This window comes from Seriola aureovittata, chromosome 10 (genome assembly GCF_021018895.1).
Source record: "Seriola aureovittata isolate HTS-2021-v1 ecotype China chromosome 10, ASM2101889v1, whole genome shotgun sequence".
NCBI classification, from domain to species: Eukaryota; Metazoa; Chordata; class Actinopteri; order Carangiformes; family Carangidae; genus Seriola; species Seriola aureovittata.
Genome location: NC_079373.1, coordinates 1,068,864 through 1,083,070, shown reverse-complemented (window position 1 = coordinate 1,083,070; position 14,207 = coordinate 1,068,864). Strand labels below are relative to the sequence as shown.

The 14,207-nt window shown below is 39.7% G+C and overlaps 1 protein-coding gene across 4 annotated transcripts in view; it reads right to left on the bottom strand.

Moving 5' to 3' along the window:
• ripor1 (RHO family interacting cell polarization regulator 1) overlaps window positions 1-14,207 on the bottom strand; it is an 86,382-nt gene that overhangs the window by 46,348 nt on the left and 25,827 nt on the right. Inside the window, exon 1 of one of the 4 annotated variants that reach the window (XM_056386529.1) lies at window positions 12,593-13,178. The exons of 1 other annotated variant lie outside the window; for it this stretch is intronic. In XM_056386529.1, the coding sequence (XP_056242504.1) occupies window positions 12,593-12,611 (19 nt within the window). In that variant the 5' untranslated portion in view covers window positions 12,612-13,178. Of the gene's footprint in view, window positions 1-12,592; window positions 13,179-14,207 lie in introns of those variants that run through there. 2 more of the 4 variants (XM_056386531.1, XM_056386528.1) reach the window with 2 other exon arrangements.

Genomic DNA, 14,207 nt, shown 5'->3' with positions numbered 1-14,207 from the left:
TACTTTGACTTGAACTGTCTCTGTGGGTTAATCCATTTTTCATTCTTTGGCCTTTCACCAACATCTGTGTCTATGGCCTGCAGCGGCGTTTTGTTATTGTTTTTTAAGTCAGCGGTTGATTTCTGTCAGCTAAAGCAGTGTTTTCCTACTGTGGCCTATCAGTGTCCTGTATCCTGTTTCTTCAAACAGCTGAAAAGCCTTTACAAGATGACTGCCAAACACCCCCCCTCCCACATGACAGGAAATGTCACAATCCTACAGGAAGTCAGATGCAACTGCCTCTCCTGACAGGAAATTTAACAAAGGGAGATAGTCCTGAGGGCAGCACAGAAAAGGTCAGTTCTGCTGGAGCTGAACTGAATCACAAGGGATGGAAAGAGTGTTTAGCAATATTCATTGTAGTAGAAGTAAACTGATTGTACAACTTTCACCTCAGAAACACTTTCATTTTACTTTTAACCTAAAGTGTTCAAAATACTCAGAAACAAAACAGCAGCAGGAGCTAAAGTAATTAGTTCTTACTTCCAACCTTAAAAATCAATGTGTGTGTGTGTGTGTGTGTGTTGACTTAACCTAGTTTAAGTCCTCACACAGACAGAGGAGCTGAAGGGGAGTGAGAGATAAAGGAAGTAAACAGTTTTCAGAGAGAGACACAGAGCCGGCCAGAGGTGTCGAGTGGACAAACAGACCAAGTGGAAAAGTTGGGTCACACTGGGTCCATCCCACACAGGCACCTTCCTCTTTAATTTCCTGATAAATCATCATGGGTTGTTGTCACAGCAGATCGCTGTCTCTATGAGAAAGTCTAGATCATAAGCGATAACCCTGAGGTCTCAGTCTGAGACTCCAGGGGCAAGATGCATAAATGATGCGTACGCACAAAAATATGCGTACACAATTTCCTGCACATAAATTGGTCTAAACCCAGAATGAATCATCTCACACATTTATTTGACCATGTGAAGTCACAGTTTTCCAAAGAGATCCAAGTTACAGTAAAGTGAAAATACAAAACAAGTCGAGACACGTACTTTACTTGCTCATGCACATGGATCGGATTCAAATTAATTCATGGAAACAATGAAAAACAACAAGGTGCTGTCTGTGGTTACATTAGTATCTATGGTGATGACAGCAGATAAACCTCCATCAAGTCAGCAACAAACTCAGTGTGGTTTTGAATGTGTGCACTAACAAAGTGGAAATATCTAACTCTAACAGGGGACTGCTGCATTGTTCGTGAGCTGAGCTCCACAAACCTCTACAATTATCAATTAACATCTGCACACAGCTCTTCGATGATTAGCTTGTTTGTCTGTGGTCCCGACCCAATCACTTCCTTTTACACCACCTTCAAAAATACATCGATGATCAGACAAGCAGCAAACTACAAAAGACCAAAAGAACAAAAATGCAAGTAGGAACAAAGACCCGTCACATTTCTTCCTTTACAGCAGCCTTCCTGCTGTAGATGAGTCCATCTGCTGCTCTAAATATCTGACTGTCACTACAATAAACTCAAAACAACTTCTCCTCACTTTGACGTCAGGATAAAAAAAAGCATTGCTCCCACTTAGTTTTATGCAAGCAACGACCTGAGTGACGTGACTCTAGACGTCACAAGCAAAGATGGCGGACGAGAATCCCTCTATACACACACAAAGAGAAAGCAGTACAGCATATCTCTAGCTGAAACCATCACAGTTATGACGCTCTACAGACAACGTGACATTTGGAAGCATATACGCTCCCATGGGCTGAATTGTTGTGCGTACACCCACAGAGCAGAGGTCTAAACTTAGAGTATGTTGAGAGTGTCATGACCTCACACTGTATTTTTTTTTTTTTTAAGTTATCTACAATTAGCCAATGTTTGAGCAACATGATAATTAATTTAAAAGAATTAAGAGCCTTCATTTAATGTTTACCAACCAGTCGAGGCGGATGGCTCGAGCTTTCTGCCTCCGCTACTGTCGCCTAGTGCTGCTCTTGGTGGGAATTGTTGGGTCTTTGTAAATGATATGATAAAGAGAAGGTCCAGACCTGCTCTGATTTAAAGGTGCCTTGATATACAGTGGCAAGAAAAAGTATGTGAACCTTTTGGAATTTCATGATTTTCTGAGTAAATTTGTCATAAAATGTGATCTGATATTCATCTAAGTCAAGGGTATTGACAAATATATATGTGTCTTAAATAATACCACAAAAAAAAATTTGATCTTTCATGTCTTTATTGAGAATAACCAAAAAATCCTCATAGTGCTTGTGGAAAAAGTATGTGAACCCTTGAATTAATGACCTCAAAAAAGCTATTTGGTGTCAGGTTTTAACATACCAGGAGTCTCGTTAAGACAATGAGTTTGGGGGTGTGGCCTAAAGCTACTTTGACTGATAAAAACCCCCAAACTTTTGGAAAAGAACTTTTTGCAAAAGAAGAACACGTTTATGTGCCATGCCTCGCCAAAAAGAGCTTTCAGAGGATCTACGATCAAGAATTGTTGATTTACATAAAGCTGGCAAGGGTTACAAAGTGATTTCAAAGACTTTAGAAATTCACCAGTCTACAGTTAGGCAAACAATCTACAAATGGAGACACTATGGGACTGTCCCTACTCTACCAAGAAGTGGACGCCCAGTCAAAATGACACCAAGAGCACAACGAAGACTCATCAATGAGGTGAAGAAACAAGCCCGAATGACAGCCAGAGATTTGAAGGCATCATTGGAACTGGCTAACATCTCTGTTCATGAGTCTACAATACGTAAAACACTGAACAAGCAGAGTATCTACGGCAGGACACCACGAAGGAAGCAACTGCTTACTAAAAAGAACATTGCTGAACGCCTGAAGTTTGCAAAAGAGCACATTGACACTCCACAGCGGTATTGGCAAAATGTTTTGTGGACTGATGAAACTACGATTGAACTATTTGGGGAAAACACACCCAGCACTACATCTGGCGTAGAAAGGGCACGGCATATCGTCATGAAAACATCATCCCAACCGTAAAGTATGGTGGAGGAAACCTCATGATTTGGGCCTGCTTTGCTGCATCAGGGCCTGGTCAGCCTGCAATCACTGAGGGGAAGATGAGTTCCCAGGTTTATCAGAGAATTCTTCAGGATAATCTGAGAGTGTCTTTACATCAGCTGAAACTCTCTAGAAAGTGGGTGATGCAACAGGACAACGACCCAAAACACCGGAGCAAGTCCACAACAGAATAGTTCCAGAAAAACAAAATCCACCTTTTGGAGTGAACAAGTCAGAGCCCAGATCTCAACCCAATAGAAATGCTATGGATTGACTTGAAGAGAGCCATACACATGAGACGTCCAAAGAATATGGCAGAGCTTAAGCAGTTCTGCCAGGAAGAATGGGCAACAATTCTTCCTCAACGATGTGCAGTTCTGATCCAGAGCTACAGGAAGCGCCTGGTTGAGGTTATTGCTGCTAAGGGGGGGTCAGCCAGTTATTAATTCTAAGGGTTCACTTACTTTTTCCACTGCCATGTTGAATGTTGAATGAGTGTGTTCAATAAAGACATGAAAGATCAGATTTTTTCTTGTTATTATTTTAGTCACATTATATTTGTCAATACCCTTGACTTAGATGATCAGATTTTATGACAAATTTATTCAGAAAACCATGACATTCCAAAAGGTTTGCATACTTTTTCTTGCCACTGTTACTTGTGTTGTGAATTGGTGCTATACAAATAAAAATTGACTTGACTTACATTTTCAAAATAAATGTCATCATCTGCATCTCTCTCGCTTTCCCTGCTGTATCAAATATCTACTGAACCATGAATCCAAAATGAAGGAGTGGAGTTTTACTGTTACACTCCTAAACTCTAATAAAACCAAACACCAACCTTGACAGGGCTCCATGTCTCTGTCAGAGTTCCAGTTCAGACAGGGCAGTGGTAGTCGACACATTTCTCCCTGTCTCGCCCCACTGTCCTGTCTCTTCTGTAATCTCCAGCCTTATTAAAAGACTTTCATCAGCTCCGCTCAAACTTCAGCTAGTTCATCCAGAAGTCCATCAGTGTTTTCCCTACCTGATCCAAACAGTGGTACAGTCCTGCCCAGTGATAACAACAGAAGTCCAGTCACACCATCTCCTCTGCTATTGATGCGCTCATATAAACAGTGGGGCTGTGGCTCTGTGCCACACACTCAGCCTTCCATACGCCTGTGGAAAGAGAGCGTGTGACACCACACCTATTGTCTGACGCTCTCTGGCCTCGTTCTCCCAGACCGTTCTGGAAACATGCAGCCTGCACCCAACCAAACACGCACACACACGCACGCACGCACGCACGCGCACACACACACACACACACACACACACACACACACACACACACACACACACACACACACATAGCACAATACTTAGCCCATGTATACCACAGGCCTGGGCCGATTATATCAGTAATATGAAATCTCGTAATATTTCTCGCCATATGCTATGTGTTCCATAATATCTATCTATCTATCTATATATATATATATATATATATATATATATATATATATAGATATATATACTTTTTTTTTTGCATTTTTTCACAGGCTGATGAGTCAACCCTCATTTCACTGCTTTGCTTACTGTGCATTGTATCTTGGCATCTGACAAACACAACTTTGAACTGCTGTTTAGTGGCAACATCACTTAGTACGGAAGAGAGTTAGGGCCATATTTGAATTTTTTTTTTTCCTTTTGAACTCTGACTTTAATCTCAGAGTTCTGAGAAAAACGTCGGAATTCTTAGTTTCCTCTTCCGTAACTTATACCTGAAACATAAAACAAAATGATAGAATTATGTATTATTTAATAACGAACAACTGAAAAATACATTCAAGAATATAATTATACCATAAACTGCTTTAATATCGTATATCATGGCCTGGACTGTGTCCTGAGATATTAAATTTTACATATCATCCAAGCCTCATATACCATACATTGTTTTTATGGGAGGACCAAAGCATGGTGATTTTGGTCAAAGCAAGATATCTAAAATACGAACCAGTTTGTTATGGAGGTTAATGTGCATATTCTTGATCCCCTGAGGATTACTCATAATGTTTTAAATCTATACTTGTACACGGAAGATAGATGATAGAAATGAAAAAAATCACTTGTCGAAACAGAAACATTTCCTCAATAAGAAAACCTTGCTTGACAACGTAGACAAACTTCACTGGAAGGAGGGTAAATCTAATCAGTCATATGGTTGTGCTGTATGAATGGACCGCTCATGTCTCAAAATAGGCACAGCAGGGCCAGACCAGTCAGTTCAACAAATGCTATTGTTTGAATGGCTGTTGTATAGGAGCAGATAGGAGCAGACAGCAGCTCCCTCTAATTGTCAACAGCCACAACCTTCAACATAAGAAGCTGTCAACGTACAGCTGCATTTGGACACAGTGGATGAACAAGCTGCTTAAAGAACCTTTATACTGATGATAATCATTAACTAAGCTGAAAAACTGGGCAAACAAAGACAGGACATGCCACAAAGTTCATCACCTAAAATATCAGCATCCAATAAACCACACAGTGAAAAAGTGCTCAGTCTCAAACATTACTTCACTTCACAAGCCACAACATCAGAGCTGGTGGAGTGTGTCCATCCCCTTGAAAACACAGTGAGGCGTTCAGAGACTCACCCACAACACACAACACTCAGGTTCAAACTGAGATGTGAACTGATATTTCAGCCAACATGGACGACTCTTTATTTCTGTCATTTATTTATATTGAATAGATAGGCAGGTCATGCAGCACTTGTTGTAGCACCACCCACTGTTAACTGTGTGTGTGTGTGCATGTGTGTGTGTATGCATCACTGGGAAAACTGGGCGTGTGTATATCTGTCATGTAAGAAATTCCAAATCCAGACAGGCTGACAGATCCAAGAACACACAGACAGCGGGAAATTGGAAAAACACACTTGTGTCTAGATTAATAATGAAAGTGCTGATTCTAACAGGGCACCTGAACGTCTGCCTCCAGGCTCAGCTGAACACAGTGCAGGGTGTTCAGGAAGAGCAGCAAGAATAGGTTCAGCCTCAAATTAAAGTTTTGTATTAATTAATCAAATAAGACTAATTCAGGGTTTTCAAAAATGTAATTAAGAAATCCTTATGCAATTTAAATCTGAATTCTTCATAAGCCAGCTGCACGTGTTTCAGACCTGTGGATGACTGAGCACCACTGAGACACAGCAGCACTTCTGTTAATGTCTCGCTGCACAGATTCACTTCTCTTCAACAGCATGTGCTTTGCACCATTTATTTAAAAATACTATATGTCAACAGTAACAGTGCAACAGCTCTAAAGTGCGATCTACTTTGAAAAACTTCTGGGTAATTATAATTTGGAAAAAAAAGATTTGCACATATACAATATGTGCTTTGCACCATTTTTCTCTATTCTCCATAAAAGTATGTTCAATATAACAGACAACTGTAAACAATACAATAGGCCTATTATAGCAACGTTCAAGTGTTTCCTTCTGAAAAACAGATAATAATGAGAGTTAAATAAATATTGAAGATTAAAAAAAAATACAGTAACATTGAAGTCCTTAAAGAACTGGTAAACTGAAGTTTAAAGTGAAATGAAGAAGGCCACTATCACTTATTTCTTCATTGTTTTTGTGTTGTGAACAAAGAAATAGTGAAGGACAGATCATGTTCAGCAATTAACGTTTTTTTTTTATTATTATTTTTTTTTTTATAAATGGCAGACACGGTCAGTTATTGAGTGTCAACCGTAACGGTCGCTCTCGGTAACGTAGTTGTATGTTGGAGTGCGCGGACAGCATGCTGGTGCATATAGTAGCTTCCTCGCCCGGCTCTTCAAGCCGCTGGATCCTATACTGCCAGTGTTGCCAAGACCCGCCCCGCTCTGCTTCTGATTGGCTAGTAAACGGGCGAGAACCGCTTTCCTCTCATACCATTGGTTGGTTAAGTTTATTACCTTGAACATGATAAACTGCATCTACAACAAATTCCTAAGTGTATTGACTTTTCATTTTTAATTTTGTCTCTCACAGCGTTACACCGGAGATCCGGCACAATACTTTAAGCCCTGCATTTACAATTGCAGCCTGTAAAATAATCATATTCTGCAATCTGTTTGTACAACACAGTGTAACTGTGATAGCTGAGGATCTGCTGGTGACACTGCCTGGTTGGTATTATTGCTCAGCTTTTAAGTTTTCACTACATCAACGAAATCTTTGTAGTAAATCTAAACGCTCATATTTCCATGGTGAATGAAACATGTCCAGTCAGGCTGAAAAAGCTCAGGCAACGCTGTTTAAAGCTCCATATTTTCTTCTTCTGCTGTGTTTTATTTAAAGTGTTGATCCATAAGAAGATATATTTTTGGTTTTAAGAACCAAAAACCACCTCAATGTAGTTTTACATCTCCTCTCTCAGACTTCTCTCTGGAGCTCTAGTCACAACAGGTCAGTGAGCCAATCAGAAGAGAGGAGGCTCTGAGCTTATTAGCTCGGCGACAGAATGGCCACTTGGTGTTGTTAATAAAGTAAAAACAACACCAATAAAAACAAGATTGAATGGTGGGTCCAAGTAGGTGGGGCTTGGGGCATGGCTGAGAGCAGTGACTGCTTTGTTGTGACATCACAAAGTCCAAGAAGTCCTGACGGCTGGTTTTAAGAGTCAGTTTCTGAATACAGGCTGTGTGCATTTCTCTGTGGACTGAGGCTTTGATACTTTCACAGCATTAATATAGAAGCTAGAGCTGATCTATAATCAAACTACACATGGACATCTACCTTTGTACTATATGGAGCTTTAAAGTTGTTGGTAACAGTGTGGTAGGCTAATGGGTGTCTATACTAGTCTAGTGTAGTCTATACTGTACATAATGATTAAACACAGTCTGTTTTAAAGTTGATCTCCTCCTGCCTGGTCTATCACTAGGGCATCAATAATTATCACATAATGTGTGCTACAGTACAATATGTGTGACAGCTGCAGTAAGGGAATGAACATAGTGACCATCCCTGAAAAACGATTTAACTCCTCAGTACTCTCTACAGCAAACGTCTCGTCTCACTGCGCTGCAGAACAGAGAGGTTTAGGAGATCTTTTGTCCCCACTGCCATCAGACTACACAACACCTCAGCCAAAGACAGTTGATAATGAACTGGACTAATCTAATTATTACTATTATTATTACAAGTGAGCTGCTGGACACTTGAAATTCTTTCTATCTATCTATTCTCAACATATACAGTTTTCCAGTGTTTTCCAGTCCAGTGTCCATGCAGAGCAGCGAATCCTCACTATGAGTCTCATGTTGAAAGACTTAAGAGTTAATGTTTGTCATCTGCAATATGAAAACATCACTTCTCCACACAGTCAAAGAAATAAAAAGTGTGTGTCATAATACAGTTAGAAAATCCTAGCACATGAAGGATCCTCTTTCCTCTGGAGCTGAGGGTTTCAGCAGAGAAATGAAAACCAGTTGCACAGCCTTCCACCTCTGTCGCTGTTATCCTGTGTACAACAGTGCATTAAAAATATTAGTCAGGTTGTTTTTAGGCCTTTTAATGCAGAAAAGTTACATATCATACCTATAAGGGTTCGTACGTTTATATTTAAGATAAGAAGCTGAAGAATCTGTCTCTACCCATAACTATGGTGGGTGACGTAAGAACTGAATAAACAGTTCTAAATGTACATATAACAAGAAAAAATTGCTTCATAACTATTTCCTGGTTTCTCCAGGAGAAATGTGTGCACTGACAACACTACATATAAAGCAAGGTGAAAGACGGGTCAGTCCTTCCTCTTGGGATCATTAATGCTCCATTTGATGTTAATAGTTTCCTCCCCTCACAACACCATTATTTCATACACTGTTCTCTCACAGCCACACATACTGTACATACAGTTTAGTTTCATGACTCCAGGCCCCCCCCCCTGCCTCACACTACTGTCTTTAGGGGAAGAAAACCCTGGAGGGAGTAACATCCTGTACGGAGGGCAGGGTCAGGAAAAGACTCCTGCAGTTTCTGGCTATACTGAGTCACAGGAATAACCCAACAGCTTTACTGTACAGCCATGCTTGCTCATTTCCAGGAAAAGGATATAAGTGTCTGAAAAATTATTATAAGGCTGAAAGGGCCGTGGCAGTGAGAAAAATGCTCATCTTCAATTAAAGCCATGTTATTATTGTGCAGTAACACAGTATGGCAGTTTACAGCTGCATTACCAAGGGTTAGCAGGGTTAGAGTTAGCATTGTGCAGAAAGCAATTATTTGTTTTCTTTACAAGACTGAGATGAGAGTCTCGTTTCTGTGAGTAAAAGGTGAAGAGCACTGAAGTGTGTTTACAGGTGTTGGGAAGTACTACTGCATATTTGAAAAAGTCTGTGTTTTTGTGAGTCCAGATGATGCCGTACAGAGTCTGATAAATTGCCTCAAGTGACCTTCAGTTGGTCTGAGGACTATAAGATAAAAAAATGAAGAAATGTGGTGGTGTAGAGTTACCAGACGCCTGTGGTCTGCTCATCTCTGCTTGAGACTAGCAGCTCAAGGCTACATCAGATGCTGTAAGCAAAACACAACAGAATCTCCAATCCAGCAGCTGGCTGCATTGTCTGTTGCATTGTGGGTAGGGTCAGGTTTTTACAAGGAAAAAGAATATGCAGGGGAAAAATGACACAATATCTCTTGTTGTACAGATCTGGAGTAAGGATGTGGTCAGCCTAGCACAAAGACTAGAAGTTGGGTGAAACAGGTAGCCTGTTTCTGTCCAAAGTTAAAAACTACATCTACCAACACCTCTAAAGCTTACTAACAAACATTTTCTATCTTGTTCATTTAATCTGCACAGAAACAGAAATGTAAAAACAAGAGTGTTTTGCATTCAAGTGGTGTTATGTGTCAGAACTATTGTTTGATGAACAACTAAAACATGCAGAACTCAAATCCTGCTGTAAGATTTACCAAACAACATGCACACACACATACATAGATGACACCATATTTCAGGGAGCTAATGTTTTGTATATCAAATTGTTGAATATGTTAATAATAATTTAAATGTATTTTTACTGTATTTTGTCTGTTATTGTTCCTCTGAGAGCAAAACTGTTTTCTATGTTTTGACATTTTCTGTATCATATTGTGATAGTTCTCATACTGAGATATTAAGATTCACTGCTGTCATGTCTGAAGGAATGAGAAGTCAACAGTTCTATAATCTAGCTGTCACCATTGGTGCTATACCAGCTCAAACCGACCAACTGACCGGTGTATAGTGAGGAGTGTGAGTAGCAGTCTGTAGTGTATGTCAAAATGTGTGTGGCTTTTCTCTCTAAATACATATTTACTTGCTATGAAAACTGAAAATTTAGTCCTGCGTCTTAAAACCACCGTGGTACCATGTGTGACAACTTATCACACACAAGGGGATACAGTCAATATGGGAAACAGTTTGAAAAGTGAAATGGATGTTAATATTTTCATACTATAGCTACCAACAGCTCATATTGTGTACTGATACTATTAAAGGTCCCATATTTGACCCTTCTGGGTTTTATTTAAAGTTTTGATATTCACAAAGTGGAAATACTTGTGCTTTAAGAACCAAAAACCATCTGAGTGTAGTTTTACATCTGCTCTCTCTGGAGCTCTAACAGCAGGTCATTTTGAATCCGTCTCTGAGCCTCTCTGGTCTCACTGCTCTCTTATATTACGATCCTTGGGAAGGATGCGCAACTCTCTAGTTGTTACTCTGTTGTGTTTATGGTCCTGTGTTTGTGTGTGTGTGGTTTGTATGATGATGTATTATAGTACAAGGTCTGTTTTGCTTCAGCTATGAGAAAGAGATGCTCTGGGTTCCACTGTGTCGCTGCTTTGACAATCCGCAGCCATGAAGGAGCACCAAATAGTGGCATATATTTGACTATATTTTTCAGTTCATATATGAACAGTCTTCTACACCACTGCTTACTTTAACTTTGAATTCTACCATTTGCATGCCAAATAAACAAATACAGTAAATCTCCCAAATTTGTGTTTGTCTTGTTACAATGGAGATGGAGTATGAAATATTTTTTTCATTTTAGCAGCTCTTTATAGGACCATGCAAATTACCACTATTTATTACAAAAAAAACCCATAAATTATAGTACTACCAACCATTTTACAAGGCAACTTTAAAAGAGATAACGAACTTGCGTGAAAACAAACACCATACACCATAAATTCTCCGACAAAATGTTGCACCATGCAAACAATTTTTACAAAGAGATTTGCTGTTATTGAATATTTGAAGAGTGCATCAAATGTCATATGGAATATGGTTGACACTTGACACCTGATGGAAATGGTATTTAATCATGTAAGCTTTTGTATCGTAAGATTTACAGTAAAGCATGGAGGCTCCACTCCCACTAACTCTAGTTCAATAATACTCTTAATCCAGAATGTTAATGTTATTAAATACAATTAGATTTCACATAACAACAACAGTCAGATATAATGCTTCATTATGCAGGTATTCTGAAACATAAATATTTCTCCATGTATGCAGATATAAATATTTAAAAGTTTACTATTTCACTTGGCCTCTTAAAGCTGTTATTTTGGAAGTTATGTTCAGTTTGTGTGGCTCCTGCTTACATGCAGATGTTTCCTCTCAAACTATTTACAAATTTCAAAAGTCTTAATTTCAAACTAACTGCTGGTTGGGCTAAGAAAGTAGGAAGGACTTCACACATACAAACAGGTGATGCAACAGAATCCAGATGTTTGGAGACAAGCTACTGGTGGAGATAGGCCTTTGTTACTGATTTCCTCCTTCAAGTATATTTGATCATACATTATCTAGAAGCATGCTGAGTTAATTTGCTGTTGCTGCTGTTTTGGACACTCAACACCTCCTCCACTGGTACTTGTTGTCATGGTAACTTCTCACACCCTCTCACACACACACACCATTTTTTTATTTGGCCATCACTATGTACAGCCCCGTCTTTGTCTGTCTGACCATTTTCAATAATGTAAATCTTACAGTATATCGGTTTGGGTTCTGAATACTGTACACTCGTCGACAACTTTTTTCTCCACAACAAGGACGAGATGTTGATGTTCACAATGGATTTTAACACAGAGTGACCACAGAGACCAAAACCTGTGTCAAACTCAATTTAACAAATCTAGATATTCTACAAACCAGATGGCAAATGGAAGTAGGAACCGAGACACAACTCTGGCTATAGCTGCTACAGTGCGTAGTGGCAGTAGCGCCGTGACATCATGGTCCTTTAAAGGTGGAGCGACCCCGCTAATGTCGCAGAAGGAACACTTCTTTTGACAGTTTAGTAAAATACATTTGAGGCTGTTTGTATGAAAGGGAGAAACATCTGCAGTCACACGAACATGACAAACAAAGCTACCAAACATGTTACAGGTTTTGTTGGTTTCTCTCTGGACATAATAAGTTACAAAGCTGTTAACCAGCAACAGTCAGTTCATCCTGACAAACACAGAGTTAATGATTAGAGATGAGCTAGTCTCACTCCACTGGTTCATACCTCCATATCCACTGTACATTGTAGCTGTGTTGGTTGATGTCGAGTCCTCCTTATGATGGGTCCACCCAATTCCAGAAACAAGTACTCGGTCCTCACTCCAAGAGGACTGGCTCTTAGTTGGTATACTTTCTGATCTCTTGCTTTCCTTTCTCTTTTACTCTCTCTCTCTTTGTGGCATCTGTTTCTCTGAATTTGTTGGACAGTGTCAATAACTATGTCTGTCTTTTCTTTTAGTCTCTCTTTTCTGACCTGTTACTATTTTTCTCTTTCCCCATCTCCACTGTCACAGTTGTTAATGCTTCGTCCACGTTCCTACTGATCCCCTCTCTCGCTTTCGCTCTATCGCGCTGATAAGAAGAGGGGGGGGCAGGGGAGGGGGGTGGAGGAGGAGGAAAAAGGAAAAGGCAAGGCGGTCCTCCCTTCTCTTCTGCTGACATCACCAGTTTCCCTGCCCCTCCTTCTTCCTGTTGAACATATTGTTTTTGACCACACACACACACTACACAATTCTTAACCCAACATCCTCCTATCCCATAAGCAATATGGATTTTTTTCACACATAACTCATTGCAAAGCATCACTGCAGGTTTTTGGCATCACTTGAGTGCCAGAAATTGTAAAACAAAATTCATATAAAGAGTATGTAAGTGTGCACAGACAGTGGTCTAAATGGAGAATTTAACAACACATTCTATTTTTAGAAAGAACCATGGAGAAATGGAAAAGCTGAACACCGAGGGTCCCAGACGAGAAGATAAAGCACAGTTAAAACTGGTGAACTGGGGATTCCTCTGGATGCAAAGGTACACAATGCTTCTCTCTGTCCACTGAAAAGCTAGAGAACTTTTAATTTGAAACGGTCACAGGAAGTGTTAAAGGAGTAACTCTAACAGGGCGAATGAGGCATCGTACTAAAAATACATATCAAACAGAGGGTATTAGACAAAAAGGCCTGTCACCCCCCTGAGGACGTAATAGAAACTGTTGGGGCCAAAAGATTTTGAAGGGGAAAAGCCACTAGGAAAAGTCCAAGACCAATTGTGTACTTTCATTACTCACTCAACTCAGTCAGTCAGTCAGTCAGTCAGTCAGTCACAGACACTGTGGCCTATGACTGGCTCAGCCAACAATAAAAAAAGATGTCCATTGTGCAGGATGCTGTTTTGCAGTGGCGTAAAGTAACTTAAATTCATTCACGCAAGTCACATAGATTAAAATATTATAAAATGATAAATTACAAAAGATTGTTTAAGATTAATCGAACAAAAACTGTTTGCTTATGGCCTTTTCCATGTTTCACATTCAGGTTTGTTACCAGAGACATTTCCCCTCTAATCTTCTAACACGGTTTCATTTTAATAGCTACTACAACTAAATTGATCATTTCACAAAAAGCAAAGTTGAAAAGTTGATTTTTTTTTTTTTTTTTTAAACAGATTAATGTATCAGAACCTATTGGTTTGGATTCCTTCAGTGTCAGTGGTTCAGGAAATCAAACAGACCTGGTGATTCTAACCATTAAAAACACTGAATGAAGCAGTTTAACATTTAAAGTCAGAGTTTGAGCGACGCTGTACGGAGGACAGAGACTCAGGGAAGAGCTGGAGCTGAGATT